Source organism: Hemiscyllium ocellatum, chromosome 15, assembly GCF_020745735.1.
Source record: "Hemiscyllium ocellatum isolate sHemOce1 chromosome 15, sHemOce1.pat.X.cur, whole genome shotgun sequence".
In the NCBI taxonomy this organism is placed as follows: Eukaryota; Metazoa; Chordata; class Chondrichthyes; order Orectolobiformes; family Hemiscylliidae; genus Hemiscyllium; species Hemiscyllium ocellatum.
The window spans coordinates 51,269,174-51,288,686 of record NC_083415.1 but is presented as its reverse complement, the minus strand read 5'-3'; the positions used below and the strand labels follow the sequence as shown (position 1 = coordinate 51,288,686).

The 19,513-nt window shown below is 39.2% G+C and overlaps 1 protein-coding gene across 1 annotated transcript in view; it reads right to left on the bottom strand.

Annotated features, from left to right (window-relative positions):
- Positions 1–19,513, bottom strand: part of LOC132822978 (eyes absent homolog 1-like) — a 259,480-nt gene that overhangs the window by 106,466 nt on the left and 133,501 nt on the right. The window contains exons 7-8 of the mRNA XM_060836459.1: positions 7,157–7,239; positions 3,059–3,239 (exon numbers count right to left, since the gene is read on the bottom strand). Coding sequence (XP_060692442.1) covers positions 3,059–3,239; positions 7,157–7,239 — 264 coding nt within the window. The remainder of the gene's footprint in view (positions 1–3,058; positions 3,240–7,156; positions 7,240–19,513) is intronic.

Sequence of the window (19,513 nt, the reverse complement as noted above, 5' to 3'; positions counted from 1 at the left end):
GTCACTCATGGAAGGGACATTTACAGCACTTTTTGGACTTGTTCAATCAACTTTGGAAGGCAGGCTTGGTGGTAAACGTGGCTAAAAGTGAATTTGCCAAAGCCCTGAGCCATGTTATTGGACATGGACTAATGGTCTTATGGGATGCGAAAACCAAAGTTATTGGGGAATTTTCCACACTGTCAATGAAAACAGCAGTACTACGGTTCCTGGGATTGATTGGATTTTACTGAAACTTTGTGCCAAACTTCAGCAGTGTGGCTGGTCCACTCACCAATTTGTTAAAAAAAGGGCAAGAAGTTTCAGTGGACAGTGGACTATCAGAAGGCATTTGACAGCCTAAATACTGTGTTAACCACTGTCCCAGTATTAGTCACACCTGATTACGCAAAGCCTTTCAAGGTGGCTATCGATGCCAGTGATGTGAGTATCGCTGCGGTACTCCTGCAGGAGGATGACAAGGGAATAGAAAGACTTATCGGGAAATTTTTCAGGACATTGAACAATCATCAACGTAAATATTCATTGGTGGAGAAGCAGACTCTGAGCTTGGTGTTGGCATTACGACATTTCAGTGTTTGTATTATCAGCAATGCAGCTGAGACAATCACATACACTGATCATAACTCATTGACACTTGTGGACAAATTTAAGGACAAAAATGCCAGACTGTTTAGATGGAGCTTGTTGTTGCAGCCATTCAATTTGACCATTGTGCATGTGGCAGGTTGCAAAAGCATGACTGCCAATGCGTTGTCGAGACTCAAATGAGGTACGGAGGTGTTCGGTGCGGGTGGGCCAAGGCCTGAATTCGAATGTGGTTGCGCATGTTTGCATGTACATAGTCAGAGTAATGTATATGCCTGTTTTAGAGTATTAAGCAATTTTTTTTAAAAAATGAAGCCATTTTTAGATATTGATAATTCATTTTTTAAGGGAGGAGGTGTTACAAAGCTGGTCCTTTTTCTACAAGCTGTTCCTTTTCTCAAGGATACTGTGTCCTTAATTTTTTTCAGATGGGTCATAAAACAGTCTGGGCTCCAAATCGGCTGGTTTGGTACAGAGATGAAAAGGGTATTGGGATGCCTTTTTGTTTATATGTAAACAGATGAGGCTTTAAGCCAAAGCTTTTATGTTTTAGAAGTGACCTGTATAATGGAAGGGGAGTGGTCAGTCGCAAAAGCTTAAGTCCTGTTTGAGTCAGTTCAGCAGGAGCAGTGTGGAAACAAGCTGCCAAACTCTCTCTCCTTCTGCCCTTCTAATTTTGACCTGTAAGCATCTGTTTTAGTTTTACTCTATGTTTAAGGGGTTTGTTTATTGGGACTGTTGTATATTTTCGGAACAGCATAATGAAGTCTAGTTTGGATAATCTATATTCTGTTCTTTGTGTTTCATTCTGTAATTTTGTGAACAAATTTTGTTCTGTTTCAAAACCTGATAGTCAACTTAGGTAACCTACTCCCAGTAATTTTCCTTGTACACTTACTGAAACTAATAGCATAATTGCAGTCTGGGCTGCCTGCTTAAGAATGCTTTGAGTGGTCTGGGCTAGTCCATAGCATTGACTTTGAAATTTTGCCTCAGAGGGCAATAGAGATGGGGTCATTGACTGTTTTAATGCAGAGGTAGACAGATTCTTGTTAAGCAAGCAAAACAAAGGTTATTAGTGGGCAGATGGGGAGGACAAACAGATCAGTCATAACCTTGTTGAATGGCAGGGGAGACTCCATGGGTTAAGTGGCTGACTTCTGCTCCTAATTTGTAATAAATGGTAAGAGATTGAGAAGTGTGGAGAAACAGAGAGATCTTGGAGTACAAGTTTACCCATTCCTAAAAATAACTGGACAGTTAAGTAAGATGTACAATAAGGCACATGGGGATTTTCTTTTATTAGCCAAGGCATTGAATATAAGAGCAGAGACGTTATGCGTAAAAACTAGTGATGTCATTGCTACACTGCCACATGTCATTCTGGTCACTCCATTATGATAGAGATATTACTGCGTTAGAGAGGACATAGACAAGATTTGGACTAGAGAATCTTAGTTATGTGGAGGTGGGAGACTCGGGATTTTTCCTTTGTAACAGAGGAGGCTGAGGCAGGTGCTTATTGAGATGTATAAATGCTGAGGGATCTAAGTAGAGCAGATAGGTATGTCCTTATTCCTTTTGGAAAAGTTGCCCACAAACAGGAAATGTAGATTTAGAGTAAGAGGTAAGACATTCAGAGTGGATTTTTATCCCCATATCATTGTGGGATTTTAAACTCACTGCTTGAAAGGGTGACAGAGGTCAAAACCCTTTTAATATTTTAAAAGTACTTGGTATGTACTCAAATTATCAAACAGATCAAGAGCTTAGGCTTAAGGGTATAGTTGGATGGTTATTTTTGGCCTGTGTGGACACAATGGGACAAATGGCCTCCTTCCAATCTTTACATTTCCAGGTTCTTATCATTCATTCACTGGAGAAGCAGGAGATGGTGCTTTTACATATAAAAATTGAGAGCCCAATTCTCAATGGTTATTAAAGGGAGCTGACATTAAGAACAATATTATTTCAAACTGCAATTCTATTTTAAAAATCAGAAAACCAAACACAAAGGTTTTACTTGTAAGAATGTAATATTATGAGTTGTGAGTTGAAATCTTTGAGAATGGCCTTCTCTGGAGCTCTCATTCTGTTGGGTGAGTGCTTTCCGTCTCCCTACTTTACTTATTTAAAAAAAATCCATGAAATGTGAACATTGCTGCCATTAACAGCAAAAGTTGCTGATCTCTAATTGTCCTGCAGAAGGTGATGGTGAATCACTTAAAGTTTTTTTCTTGCTGACAGCAAATGCATTCCCAGCATTAATATGTAGCTGTGACTGAGAGACCTTTTGGACATATCTGATGGCTTCTTTGCATTTTGAATTCTTGACGTTTGTTTTTCTCTTCATCCGCAACTAATAGCATTTAATGCAGGGCTGATGTACTGAAGTGATTTCACCCAAGACTACGTACTCAAACTAAAGGAATAAGTAAGAGACGGTTGAAGATTTATGTTCTTCCCTTACCCGACATTGACTCTGCACTCGTTTGATTAGTTATAGCAATTGTTGGCTCCGGGATCTGATAAGTCATTCCAGAAATGGCTGAAGGGCTAATGTTATTTGCGGTTACATACGGAGAGCTGTATGCAGAGCTGTAATACTGTGGATACTGTCCCTGTGGGAAGCCTGGATATGCAGTATATTCCTTAAGAAAATAGAAACCAGCATGACATTAGTATGACATTCGAAAGAACAATCACTTCAGAACAATCAATGCCAGCGATTTTCTGCCAGAACTCAATTGCCAACGTCTAGGTTGTAGGCACCATGCTGTAGGATGTTCTGAAGTAATTTAAGGGTGGTAAGGAATGGGAGTGGGGTCTTGCAAGTCTGCCTGGCCAGCAGACAGCATGTGAGACTGGGGTTAAAATACAGTACCTCAAAACTGGTTCATTGGCTGGAACAGAACATCCATTACAGAATATTTTGCTGTGTAGGATTGAATGCCAACCCTCCAGCATATCCCTGCACCTTCGATAATTGAAAATAACCTCCAGGGCACTGGAAATAACTCAGAATGTTTCCACCATTTTTGCTCATTGATTATAAGAATATTGAAATTAGAAGCAAAACAGCTGCTTGAATGAGTCAGGAATCATCTAAGCAGATGTGAAAAGTAATGATTATGTCAGATATGTGCCAGGCAATGGTCAACTCCAAAAAGAAAGAATCTAATCAACCATCTACTGATGTTCAATTGCATTAGTATTGCTGAATCCCCCACAATCAACATCATGGGGAAACCAATCTGAAGCCCATCTAACTTACACTATTCCATTATCATCCATATGTTTATCCAGTGACCTTTTAAATGCCCCTAAAGTTGGTGAGTCTCCTACTGCAAGCAGGGCATTCCACGCCCCTACTATTCTCTGAGGAAAGAACCTACCTCTGAAATCTGTCCTATATCTATTACCCTTAAATTTAAAGCTATGTCCCCTCATGCTAGCCATCACATTCTAAGGAAAGAAATGTCTCACTGTCCACCCTATCTAATCCTCTGATCATCTTATATGTCGACACTAAGTTACTTCTCAACCTTCTTCTCTCTAATAAAAACAGCCTCAGTCCCTCAATCTTTCCTCATAAGACCTTCCCTCCATATCAGGGTTTGAAAGTCTGTTTCTATTTTGTTTCTTGAATTGGATCCTATTGAGCTGCATCCAAAGATAAACTAAGCAGTGATGGAAATATACAGTTGTCTATTGAGGAACACTCATTTTTCCCCATCCTCTACAATGATAAATTCTTGTATCAATCTTTAGGGATGTTCCAGTCCATTCTGTCTCCAGCTTTGGTAAAATTGCTAACTCTGATTGGATATAAATTTGGAGATTATATCATGTGACTTTCTGTCATAAATTGCCCTGTTTCCTGGTAAACCTCTGCACCATTTCCAATGCTTCCACATCCTTCCTATAATGCGGCGACTGGAACTGTACACAATACTCCAAGTGTGTCTCCACCAGTGTATTTTACAGCTGCAACGTGACCTTATGGCTCCAGAAGTCAATCCTTCGACCAATAAAAGCTAACGCACTGTACGTCACAAGTCAGAACTGTGATGGAGAATCTCCACTTGCCTGGTTAGGTCAGCTCCAATAAAGGACAAATGAGCCTGTTTGACTTACACCTCATTTGCCACTTTTCAACATTCATTAGTTTCATTAAAGCCCAGTGTGCACCATCTACAGGATGCAATGCAGTAACTTACCACACTTTCTTCAAAAGCATCTTCCAAACCTGCAACATCTACCATTTCAAAGGACAAAGTTAACAAATGAATTGAACACCACCACCTCCATGCCATACATCATCTTGAATCAGAATTATACTGTCATTCCCTTACTGTTGCTGGGTCAAAATCCTGAAACTCCCTTCCTAACAGCACTGCTAATAGTCTTACACCTTAAGGACTGGAGAGGGTGAAGAAGGCTTCTCCATGACAATTACAAAATTCTGGCTTTGTCAGTGATGTCCACATCACATGAATGCATAAAAGTGATAATCAAGTGAGTGTTTATGTTCAAGTTGACAAGGGAAGATGTTGTGCTGTGGCAAGGGTCATGATACCCAACAGGAATGAGCATGGAGAGCAGGGTAATTTATGACAGGAAGTCACATGATATCATCTCCAAATTTATATCCAATCAGAGTTGGCAATTTTACCAAAGCTGGAGACAGAATAGACTGGAATGTCCCTAAAGGTTAATGCAAGAATTTATCATTGTTGAGGTTGGGGCAAAATAAATGCTTTAGACTTGATTTCCTACAGTGTGGAAAAAGGCCATTTAGCCCAGTAAGTCCAGACCAACCCTCTAAAGAGTAATCCACCCAGACCCATTTCTCTCTGACTAATACACCTGACACTATAGGCAATTTAGCCTGGCCCATTCACCTGACCTGTATATCTTTAGACTATGGGAGGAAATTGGTGCACCTGGAAGAAACCCACAGAGACAGTCCCCCAAGACTGGAATGGAACCTGGGTCCCTAGCACTGTGAGGCAGCAGTGCTGACCACTGAGCCACCTCAGTAGACAACTGCATATTTCCATCACTGCTTAGTCTACTTTTGGATGCAGCTCAATAAGATCCAGTTCAAGAAATAAAGTGGAAACAGATTTTCAAACACTGATACATAGCTATGAAACTATTATAACAATAATGTCAACAATTGATTGAGGGCAGATAGTGAAGATGGAGCCTTCTCCCATTCATTATCATAGTCATTCCTTTACCTGGTTGGGAAATCTTATCCACACAAACAGTACCAATAGTGATGAGGCAGCTGAAGGAAGTAGATTTGTTCAACAGAATTGGCTATGATTATTATTGACATCTCTCTGTAATTTGACAAAATGAAGCCTGGATCCAACAAAGAAGGGATTCCTCTAAGTTTAACATATAAGAATCATTACTTTGAAGTGCACTGTTTAGATGATATGAACTTTGATTTACAGATCATCCATTTTTCACAAACAAAATAAAATCACTGTAGAGTTTCTTGTGAGATGCTGTGCTAATCTTGGTAAGTTTCTCCAAATGTAGGTAACAATTTTTACAATTAATTCACGGAATATAGGAATTCTTGACCATGCCAGCATTAATTTGCCCATCTTAAATTGGCCTTGAGGAAGTGGTGATGAGTGACCTTCTTGAACCATTGTAATCTGTGTGATGTAGCCACTCTCAAAGTGTTAGAAAGTTGGAAGTGCTAGTATTTTGATACAGTGATGCTGAAGAGATGGGAGTGATATATTTCCTAACCAGGATGATGTGTCATTTGGATTGGAACTTGTGGCAGTTGGTGTTCCCGTCTGCAGCATGAGTCTCAGCAGATGATTGAGATTCATAGTTGGGATGATTTTGGAAACCGTTGCTGCAGTGAATCTTGTAGATGCAACATTCTGCATATACAGTGTTGGTGATGTAAGGAGTGAGTGTTCAAACTGATGGATGGTGTGACAATCTAGTGAGCTGCTTTATTCGGAATGGCATCCAACTCCTTGAGTACTTTTGGAGTGGAAGGTATTCCATCACACTCCTGACATGTGGCCTGTTCTTGGTGAAAAGGCTTTCAAGAAATCAGGAGGTGTGTTACTTTCCAAGGAATGCTCAGTCTCTGACCTGCACAATATTGAAACGGTCATTTCTGGTTAAGGTTCTCGTCAATGTTGACCACGCCCACAACCACCCATCATGCCCCCAACCACCCATCGCTAATCCCCCTATTCCCACCCCTCCTCTGCCCCAAAGGATGTTAATGCAGGGGATTCAACGATGGTAATGCCATGGAACTCCAAAGGGAGGAAGAGAAGACTTTTTCTCACTGAACCGAGTACACAGCAATGATGTGACATGAATGTTGCATATCACATATCAACCTAAACCTGAAAACCGTCCAAGTCTTTCAGTGTGAATCTTTATTTTATGAGTTCTAATTTTTTCAAATAGTACCTCAGATTGTGGAAACAAAATCATGTCAGTCTCTGAGGGGATATGCAATGCCTACAAGTATCAAACAATCTGTCGATAAAGAATGGAATGATTTGAATCTGACCTGCTGTGCACTGCTAAAACCTGTAGAGCTGGTGATTGCATTGTTTCCCTGATAAATCCCTGATGTTGCCGTCAGGCTACTACCTGTGAAAGGAGAACAAATCCAGTTATAATCAATATACACAAAGGACAAGCATATATTGGCAAACATACCGTGACTGCAAATCCATCTTACTTTCAGTATGCTCACATATTTTGTATACATATCAAAATGACCTTATTCTTAACCTCTCTGTAAACCATCTGCTCTCATTGACTGAAACAACTGCTGGTTTAAACAATCCAGTTTTCATGAAGGTGTATGTAATAAATGCTATGAGATACAGAGAAACATTTACAGATGGATACAACATAAGGTAAGACAGATTTATGAATGGAGTTAGTTACAGATGGATAGGTTTGCACATTGATAGATTTACAAATGGACATACTTGTAAATGAACAGGTGGAATGGTTTATAAATTGGCAGAAGACAGATTTATTTAATGAGAGGTGACATATCCCAGACAGACAAATAGACCAATTTACGGATGGATACCTTTTGGTATATGGAGGAAAAATGGGCTATGGTGTAAATGAAAGATGGATAGATTCACAGCTAGACAAACATTCAGGGTGATAAAACTACATGATAACTTTACTAATTGCTTGGATTATAAATTGATAGATTAGCATTTCAGTACTGTATATTGATTATCTTAAAGTTGAATAGGTGAAGAGCATAATGTTGCATATTTCAGAAAATCCCTTTATTTTAGTTCTTCTTTAAAATAGTAGACAAATAACCTTCATCTAAATACTTCATTTGCTAATAGTTATATTGTTACCTTATTGTTTATAGGTTGGAAGGGTAGTTTTATTGATTGACAGATAATTCATTTATCTCTAAGTTTGAACTAGTAGATATGTAGAACAAAACGTTGACAGGACAGCTGACAAACAAGTTGGTAGATTTACAGTCAATCTTGGAGGAAAGGCAGTTATTTGATGATATTCTGAGAAGTCTTGATGGTAATGCATGAATGTTAATGATGGTCAATGATAGAATTAGTTTGGACAGAGCACTGGTGGACCCATAGTTCAATACTCTGCCATTGTCCAGGATTACTTGTGTGTTTTCAATTGAGTTAGAATACACAACATTTTAGAACTGAGTGCTTTACTTCATTGCTTTGAGCGAAAAAGTGCTTTGTGACCCCACTTCTAAATAAACAGAATTAATTTTAAGATTACTCTATCTTGTTCTGGTTTTCCCAAGCAGGTGAAATGTTTTCTTTACTGACCTTATTGAATGTCTTTGTCTCTTAAAATATCTCAATTAGATCACCTCAAAGCCTTCTGAACTCAAAGACTTACATGGTAACTTTATAAAACTGTTTTCTTGAAAATAAGCTGTTAAGGTTCTTTTTGGTGAATCTGCAATATAAGTCTTCCAAGACCAATATAACTTTCCTGTGATTCAATGCCCAAACATATTCAGATGAGATTTGAACGGACTCAGTACAACTGAAACATTACTTCTTTGCTTTTGAATTTGAGTATCTTGAAAGAAACTGCTGATATTTCATTAACTTTGATTATTCTTTGTGCCTGTGCAGATTGACTAACAAGTTAGTTCATGCAAAAATATTCATAGATTGACAGACTTAGAAACAGTAGGGTAAATCAGATAGATCAGACATACTTGTCAATGCATTTACATGTGGACAGATATAGTTAGAAAAGATAGACAGAAATATTATAAGGTATCTATAAGCTGAAAGCTTGACATGTTTAAAGATAAAAGGGCATGTAGAAAAGTCATGATTTGGAGACACCGATGTTGGACTGGGGTATAGAAAGATAAAAACCACACAACATCAGGTTATTGTCCAACAGGTTTATTTGGAAGCACTAGCTTTCAGAGCGCTGCTCCATCATCAATCAACTGATGAAGAAGCAGTGCTCCAAAAGCTAGTGCTTCCAAATAAACCTGTTGGACCAAAATCTGGTGTTGTGTGATTTTTAACTATGTAGAAAAGTGATCTGACAAATGAACCATCTTACAATATGATAAATATGCTCAGTTTATTTGATGAAGAATAATTTACATAAAAGCAAGATTACATAAGGAGAGATGGGCAAATGCCTCAATTGGCAGATTATAATTGGCAAATTTATAAATTGTTGGGTTTGCAAATGTACAGATGGCAAACATATTAATTATATATTAGTAGCTGAATGGATTTACTAATCCAGAAGTTCGTAGTCTGACAGGTGGTGGGATTATTGATTAATGAATGCAGATTGACAGATGGGGAGATTTACTGATTAACAGATGGTTACATTTAAAAGACAGACCAATTTCCAGATGAATATATGTGTATATTGACAGAATGATGAATAGATGAAACATTTGAATAGTTTTCAGATTGATAGATTACAGTGAAATGCAGAACTGATATGGAGATTTGTAATTTGAAATGCCTATAGATGCTTAAGTAAACAGAGGCATCTATGGAACAGCAGCTGAGAAGATTTTACAGGTATTTGTCTTTGTTTAAAAGTGGCAAAGTTGAAAAACACATGAAATGAATGATTCATTTATGAATTTAAATTTTTGGAAGAATAAGAGTTATTGCTAGGATTAATTTTTGTGTTCGTTGCTAGTAGAGTACTGAAGGTTAGTCCAGAATTGGTCCGTGACCCTGTTTAACCTCTTTTTGAGTGAACTGCTGGTGCCTGTCACACTTTTATGAAAAGGAATACTGAGCTGTCTGGCCTACAAAAAAAAATGCACGTTGTAATTGAAAGAAATGACCAGGAATGGGGTCAGTCAAGAGGACAATAAAATCAGGGGCTGGGGCTTGGTTTAATGATACTGAAGTATTCCATTTGGAGTAGCCTTGGCTTTAACTTTACTCAAATAGGCAGTTCAGAAGTTACTAACGGCAGTGTTTCAATAAAAAGTTTTCAAACATAAGAATATATGTGTATGTACATTATACTGGTTTTAGGCAAATGGCAAAGATGCCTATAAAATAACTATGCCATATCTAGCAGTGGCCTGACTGCACACACAGATTGGGCACAGGCCAGCTCCCTGCTCAAATCATCATGGTTCTGCCCAAAAATGGACATAATGCTGATGCATAATGAACATTAAGCTCTGTGTTTGTACTGCCTGTTGTTTTAGATTGATAAACAGACAACCTTATTTTTAAGAGTAATGATGGAAGGACAGAAAAAAGACACACAGAATGCATGTTTACAGATTGATAGAGATGATGATTATGTTTACTATTAAACAGAATAAGTTTAAATAGGTGGAAAGGTAGCCTTAAATTGACATTTGGAGAGATTAACTGATATATCTTTGCAAAGGGTAGACTGACAACATTATAGATAGGAAACAGATTCTATACATTTATTTGTGTTTGTGTATATGAATATATACATTCATATATCTATGCATAAAAATCAGAACAATCTGTTTTTAAATGTCGACCCTAAGGACATAAGAACATCAGAACTGGAGCAGGAGTAGGTAATCCAGGCCCTTGGGCCTGCTCCACCATTTGATACGTCATGCCTGGTCACATCTCAGCCTCAACTCAACTCTCCTGCCTGCTGTCCATAAACCTTCACTCCACTGCTAATGTCCCAACACCCACCACATTCTGGGGTAGTGAATTCCACTGAGTCACAACTCTTTGAAAGAAATATTTCCTCCTCAAAACTATTTTAAACCTACTATCCCTTATCCTAAAACTATGTGATTGCTCATTATAGATTGCCCAACAAGAGGAAACATCCTTTCTATTTTGTTAAACCCCTTTGGCATTTTATAGCCTCAATTAGATCTCCTCTCATTCATAGTTTCAGACAGTGCTGAAAAGGCCCTTTGGCCCATCCAGTCTACACCAACATGACTATCACTAAAGATGTGCTAATCCCAATTTCCTGCACGTGTTCCACATCATTGAATGTTTTGATATCTGAAGTGCTCATCCAAGTATTTTTTGAAGGTTGTAAAGTTTCCGGTCTCCACTATCTTCCTAGACAGTGCATTCCAGGTTCCCAGAAGCCACTGAGTGAAAAAGCTTTTTTCCCAAATCTCCTCTGAATCTCCTGCACCTTACCCTAAAACTATACCCTCTTGTGATTGATCACCCAACAAAGGGGAATGATTGCTCTCTATTCTCCCTGTCCATACCCCTCATAATCTTATACAGCTCAATCATGTCTCCCCCCGCCCCCCCCCCCCCCCCCCCCCAGTCTTCTCTGCTCTAAAGAAAACAATCCAAGCCTATCTAGTTTTTCCTTGTAGTTGAATTTCTCCATCCCAGCAATATCCTGGTAAACCTCCTCTTTCCCCCTCTCTAATGCGATCACATCCTTCCTGTTGTGAGGTGACCAGAGCTGCACACAGAACTTCAGCTGTGGCCTAATCAACGTTCTGTACATTCCCAACAACATTACCTCCTTGTTCTTATGCTCTATGCTACAACTGATGAAAGTGTCCCATATGCCTTCTTAACTATCCTATTCAGGTGCTCTGCTGACTTCAGGGACCCGTGAAGAATTACCCATAGTCCTTCTTTTCCTCTAAGCTACCCAGTGTCCTGCCATTCATTAAATACTCCCTTGTCCTGTTTCTTCTTCCAAAGTGCATTACCTCAGCATTTATCGGGGTTAAATACCTTATGGCACTGGTCTGCCCATCTGACCAACCCACCTATCCTTTCCTGTAACCTACAACCATCTGCTTCACTTTTAACCACTCTGGTGTCATCTGGTGTCATCTGTAAATCTACTTAACGTTCCCCCCTGACATTTCCATCTATATCATTTATGTATATACCAAACAATAAGGGTTCCAGTACTGATGTTTACAGCACACAACTGGACACTTGTCTCCAGTCACTCGAACAGCCTTTTACCACTACCCTTTGTGTCCAATTACTAAGCCAGTTTCTGATCCATTTCGCCAAGTTTCCCTTAGGTACATGTGCTTTAACCTTCTCCATCAGTCACATGGCAACTTGTCAAAAGCTTTGCTAAAATCCATATAAACTACATTAACTGAGCTTCCCTCAGTTAAGCATGACCTCCCCTCTGACAAAGCCATGCTGACCATCCCTAATTAACCCATATCTTTCTATGTGGGTATTAATTTGCTCTTTCAGAATCTTCACCAGTAGTTTCCCTACCACAGATGTAAGACTCACTGGTCTGTAATTTTCTAGTTCATCTCTACCACCCTTCATGGAAAGTGGAACAACACTGGCCACCTTGCAGTCCTCTGCACTTACCCCGTGGCCAGAGGGGAATTAAAAAAATTGTGTCAGAGCCCCTACAATTTCCTGCCTCACTTCACACAACAGCCTGGAATGCAATTCATCCGGGCCAGGGGATTTGTCTGTTTTTAAGCCTGACAGAGCCTCCATTACCTCCCAATTTCCAACATCAAACTGTTCAAGTTCCTCACAGTCCCTTTTCCTGAATTCAGTGCCTACTTTTTCTTTTTCCAGAATGAATCCTGAAGTGAAGTATGCATTGAGCAACCTTTCAATATCCTGCAGCTTCACACACAAGTTGTCCCTTGGTTCCTAATGGGTTCTATGCTTTCTCTGGTTAACCTCTTTCCTTTAATGAATGTATAAAATTCTTCTAAACTCCAGACAGCATAGGCCTAAACTGCTGAATCACTCTTCATAGACAAAGCCCTCACCTCTGTAATCAAATCAGTGAACCTCCTCGCCAGTACAACTACACCCCTCCTCAAGTAAGGGGACCAAAATTGTATGCAATACTCCTGGTATGGTTTCACTAATGCCTTGGACAATTGCAGCAACAATTCCCTTCTTTTACACTCTTTAGCAATGAATACCAAAATTCCATTCAGCTGTACTGCTGCACTGCACACTAGTTGTCTGCAATTCATGCGTCAGGACACCCAGCTTTCTCCGCACCAAAGCACTCTTCAGTTTCTCTCCATTTAGATAATAAATTGCCTTTCTATTCCTTCGACCAAAAAGGATAATCTCATGCTTATCCACAGTAAATGTTAGACAGAGTACAGACTCAAGACAAATGTACATTTAAACTGCTTGAATGATGAGTGGTAGTGTGACTCATCATTATAGCAGAATAAACAGATTCAGCTGATAACATTAAAAACAATAAGCTTTTGTCTGTAGAGTGATATACATAATCACCCATATACAGCCCACTTCAAAAAGATGAGCAGTTATTCAGAAATGTGATTAAGCTTCTGCAATTATTCATCATCCAGCTTCTGTTATTTTTTTATTAAAAGAGCATGCTTGTTTAGTTTAAACTGAGTGTTAATGATATAATTGAAAAAATGAGCATGCAAAAGCTTCTAAGTGCTACAGTATGAGGAAAGTGCATTAGTCTGCACAGCTATAAATAGAGCACCACTGATTATATACTGCATTTTCATTGAAATAAGTTATTTTCTTGCATACCATTCATCTAAGTAAATATTCCAAACTGCAATTGTCACGCAACTTGTGTCATATAGAACATCTTAATGCAATAAAACATCTTAAGGTGTTTCACAGGAGCATTATAAAACAAAATTAGACACCAAGCCACAAGGGGTAATATTCAGGCAGATGATCAAAAGCTTGGTCAGAGGTGTGTTTGAAAGGAATGCCTTACAGGAGGAAAGACAGGTAGTGAAGTGGACAGGATTAGGGGGGGGAATTCCAAAACGTAGGGCCTAGGCAGCTGAAGCATAACCACATTGAGGTGGAATTAAAAGAGCTGGATTCCACAAAGAACAAAATTAGAAGAGCACAGATTTTACAGAGGGTTCTGGAGCCAGAGAGGATTACAGAGGTAGGGATGGGTAAAGCCATCAGAAAATTGAAATTAGTGATGTGAAAATTGAGGTATTGCTTAATTTGGGGTCAATGTGGGTCAACATTAATTGCTATACCTCACTTCTTATTTACTCTTGCTAAATTATCAATCTGATTATCCAATACCTGATACTGGTGAAGCAGAAACTTCCTCTAAATAATTATTGACAGACTGAAGCGAAGTCTTTAGTATGGATGTACACCTCTGCTAAGGCAAGGGTGCAGTCAGGAGATGTTATACAGATGGGAACAGGCCATCTTTGTGAATAATACTGATATAATGCCAGAAGCCCATCGCTGGGCCAAACATAACATTAAGGTTATGAACAGTCTGGTACTGCCTCAGATGGTTGGTATGGAGAAGGATTGAATTGATATCAGAAAACAGAGTTTGTGGTGGGAACCAAAGTCAATGGCTTCAGTCTTCTCAATGATTACTTACAGGAAATTTCTGCTTATCCAGTACCAGACACTGGATAAACAGATGGATAATTGAGCAAAGTGAGATATAGCAATCCCTTAATAATGAACAATAAAATAATACACATATATAAACTAGAACATTTAAGGATGCTTTCTGATGTTGCATAGAATATCCAAAATTGGCCTCACCAACAACTTATACATTATTAGAATAACTTAATCAAATACGTTGAAATGTTTATAAGCTTAATCTGTCTTGCTGGTAACTGTGTTTTACCTATTTTTCTCAGTACATGTTAACAAGTACAATCAAATCCATGCTAACCTAGGTCAATGGACAATCTTTTAGCATATATTTATTTAATATTCCAATATACATTACCAAACATTTATTGACCTTAAAATCCCTCAGACCTTCTCTAGCTCATTCAAATCCTCTCACATTCCCTTGCTTAGCTACAATACTAAGTATAATTAATAAGTTCAAAAAGCAATGGACAAGAAAATACTTGACAAGAAAATACTTCCAGGGCTGTAGGAAAAGAATAAAGAAAGGACACTAGTGATCTAACCTGGCAAAGGAATAAGGAGCCAAATGGCCTTTTGTTATGCTGTTTCATTCTGTGATTCTATGATAGCTTTTACTGTAACATTGTAAGTACAATTTAAGGGAATTCTATTTTCTAAAGATTTCAGTGCAGGGCTTTTATTTTAGGTCACATTGATTGATACATCAAAAGTTTGGATTAATATTCAAGTGAATATTATAACCTCAAATTGTTCTTTACATCAGAGGTTTGGATTAATATTCAAGTGAACATTATGACCTCAAATTGTTCTCTAAACAAAAAATGTGAAACATAATATTCTCTGTAATTAATGAGTCAGTAACTATTCTGAAAAGTTGATGCCCACAGAGAGAAAAAAAGGCTTTCTCCTATTTTCGCTCACAAGACAATTACTCGGCTTAAATGATTCCAGCTACGTGTTTGAGGATGGGGGTGGGGATGGGCTATTCCTCTACTGTTTAGTTGCATATCCAATCAGGATGACCAAACAGTAACATTGACCTATTGTAGTAAAATGGGCAGAGAACCAGATCACTCCCCTCCTCAACCCTATCACCCCACTGCTGAATGTTTGAATAAAATGGATAAAAGTGAATGAAGGAGGACAGGCTGGATGGATACAGTATACAGAAAGAAAATACAAAGAAATGCAAAACAGTTATTTGAATAAAGAAACTGGGTGAACTGACTGTAATCAGTGGTATTCATGAGGACATTTATATCAGGTAATTATCAGGCATCTATTCAAGTCAGGCATTAAAAAGGTCTCTTTGATAATTAAGCAATCCATTAAACTTTTCTTTCCTTTGCTATTTTTAACAAACTGTGGAGGAATGTCTGCATTCTCTAACAAGATAATAAATGAAATGCATTTGCTAAGCTCAACCACTACAGAAAGCAGAGCCACAACAGTAATGTCAAAACCTAACTAGGACTGTCAGCAGAAATGAAGAGAGGATAATGGTGCCCTTGTCTCATTCTTAACGGAAGAACTAATTCTGCTGCTTAAATTTACATGTGCAATAACAAGATCAACTTATATTTATTTAGCACCTTGAATGGAGGAAAATCTCTTGTAACACAATGACAATCTGACACCAAGCCACATCGCAGACAACAGGGCAAATAATCAAAGGCATGGTCAAGGAGATAGGTTCACGTAATTTCTTAAAGGAGCAAAGTGAAGTAGACAGGTGAAAAGGTTTATAGAGGAAATACCAAAGCTTAAGGCTTAGGTGGTTGAAGACATGTCATTAATGGTGAAGATGTGTTAGAAACACGTTTCTTTGGAAAATGAGAATTGAAAAATGGGCCATTTGGACATTCCTGGATTGAAGAGGGACTTAGCATTTGAGTTTCGTAGTTCTCTATATGAGTGATGAACTGATACATTGTTGCTCAGCAGCTTATCTGCAGTCAGTATTAAATGTGGCACTCTGGATGTACATTCTCATAGCAAATGGCTCCTAGCACTTTAGAGATGACTTAATAACATATGTATAACAACCCCTCCTCTTTAAATAGTACCTCCACATATTAATTGAACTGTTCCCGTACTACCCTTTAATGTCATATCCAAAACAAAGATTAGCATTTGATTCATATAAATAAACAAAATACCTTAGCAGCAATTACTGTTTTATATGCTGTTGCATTGTTTTGGAACTTTGGGAAAAAAAAGTCAAAACAACAGCAGTTTTAAAAGGGAGAACAGCAGACAAAGGAGGCACATGGTGAGGACAGTGCAGGAGAGAGAGAGAGAGGGAGAGAGGGAGAGAGAGAGAACGTGCACAATTACTGCCTTTGCTGTTTGAATTTGTGTATCGCTGGACATCGGAGTGCATCTGGGAAAACTAACAAACAGTGAAAGGGAAGCAAGGGGGAGTGGCATTTTTGATAAGGGATAGCATTACAGCTGTGCTGAGGGAGGATATTCCCAGAATACATCCAGGGAAGTTATTTGGGTGGAACTGAGAAATAAGAAAGGGATAATCACGTTAATGGGATGGTATTATAGACCCCCCAATAGACAGAGGGAAATTGAGAAACAAACTTGTAAGGAGATCTCAGCTATCTGTAAGAATAATAGGGTAGTTATGGTAGGGGATTTTAACTTTCCAAACATCGACTGGGACTGCCATAGTGTTAAAGGTTTAGATGGAGAGGAATTTCTTAAGTGAGTACAAGACAATTTTCTGATTCTGTATGTGGATGTACCTACTAGAGAAGGTGCAAAACTTGACCTACTCTCAGGAAATAAGGCAGGGCAGGTGACTGAGGTGTCAGTGGGGGAGCACTTTGGGGCCAGCGACCATAATTCTATTTGTTTTAAAATAGTGATGGAAAAGGATAGACCAGATATAAAAGTTGAAGTTCTAAATTGGAGAAAGGCCAATTTTGACGGTATTAGGCAAGAACTTTCGAAAGCTGATTGGAGGCAGATGTTCACAGGTAAAGGGACGGCTGGAAAATGGGAAGCCTTCAGAAATGAGATAACAAGAAGCCAGAGAAAGTATATTCCTGTCAGGGTGAAAAGAAAGGCTGGTAGGTATAGGGAATGCTGGATGACTAAAGAAATTGAAGGTTTGGTTAAGAAAAAGAAGGAAGCATATGTCAGGTATCGACAGGATAGATCGAGTGAATCTTTAGAAGAGTATAAAGGCAGAAGCAGTATACTTAAGAGGGAAATCAGGAGGGCAAAAAGGGAACATGACATAGCTTTGGCAAATAGAATTAAGGAGAATCCAAAGGGTTTTTATAAATATATTAAGGACAAAAGGGTAATTAGGGAGAGAATAGGGCCCCTCAAAGATCAGCAAGGCGGCCTTTGTGTGGAACCACAGAAAATGGGCGAGATACTAAAACGAATATTTTGCATCGGTATTTACTGTGGAAAAGGATATGGAAGATATAGACTGTAGGGGAGTAGATGGTGACATCTTGCAAAATTTCCAGATTACAGAGGAGGAAGTGCTGGATGTCTTGAAACGGTTAAAAGTGGATAAATCCCGAGGACCTGATCAGGTGTACCCGAGGACTCTGTGGGAAGCTAGAGAAGTGATTGCTGGGCCTCTTGCTGAGATATTTGTATCGTCGATAGTCACAGGTGAGGTGCCGGAAGACTGGAGGTTGGTAAACGTGGTGCCACTGTTTAAGAAGGGCAGTAAACTCAAGCCAGGGAACTATAGACCGGTGAGCCTGACCTCGATAGTGGGCAAGTTGTTGGAGGGAATCCTGAGGGACAGTACGTATATGTATTTGGAAAAGAAAGAACTGATTCGGGATAGTCAACATGGCTTTCTGCGTGGGAAATCATGTCTCACAAACTTGATTGAGTTTTTTGAAGAAGTAACAAAGAGGATTGATGAGGCAGAACAGTTGATGGTCTATATGGACTTCAATAAGGCATTCAACAAGGTTTCCCATGGGAGACTGATTAGCAAAGTTATGTCTCATGGAATACAGGGAGAACTAGCCATTTGGATACAGAACTGGCTCAAAGGTAGAAGACATAAGGTGGTGGTGGAGGGTTGTTTTTCAGATTGGAGGCCTGTGACCAGTGGAGTGCCACAAGGATTGGTGCTGGGCCCTCTACTTTTTGTCATTTACTTAAATGATTTGGATGGGTCAATTAGTAAGTTTGCATATGACACCAAAATTGGAGGTGTAGTGGACAGTGAAGAGGGTTACCTCAGATTACAACAGGATCTGGACCAGATGGGCCAATGGGCTGAGAAGTGGCACATGGAGTTTAATTCAGATAGATGCAAGGTGCTGCATTTTGGGAAAGCAAATCTTAGCAGGACTTATACACTTAATGATAAGGTCCTAGGGAGTGTTGCTGAACAAAGAGACCTTGGAGTGCAGGTTCATAGCTCCTTGAAAGTAGAGTCGCAGGTAGGTAGGATAGTGAAGAAGGTGTTTGGTATGCTTTCCTTTATTAGTCAGAGTATTGAGTACAGGAGTTAGGAGGTCATGTTGCGGCTGTACAGGACATTGGTTAGGCCACTGTTGGAATATTGCATGCAATTCTGGTCTCCTTCCTATTGAAAAGATTTTGTGAAACTTGAAAGGGTTCAGAAAAGATTTACAAGGATGTTGCCAGGGTCAGAGGATCTAAGCTACAGGGAGAGGCTGAACAGGCTGGGGCTGTTTTCCCTGGAGCGTCGGAGGCTGAGGGGTGACCTTATAGAAGTTTACAAAATTATGAGGGGCATGGATAGGATAAATAGACAAAGTCTTTTCCCTGGGGTCAGGGAGTTCAGAACTAGAGGGCACAGGTTTAGGGTGAGAGGGAAAAGATATAAAAGAGACCTAAGGAGCAACCTTTTCATGCAGAGGGTGGCACGTGTATGGTATGAGCTGCCAGAGGATGTAGTGGAGTCTGGTACAATTGCAACATTTAAGAGGCATTTGGTTGGGTATGTGAATAGGAAGGGTTTGGAGGGATATGGGCCGGGTGCTGGCAGGTGGGACTAGATTGGGTTGGGATAT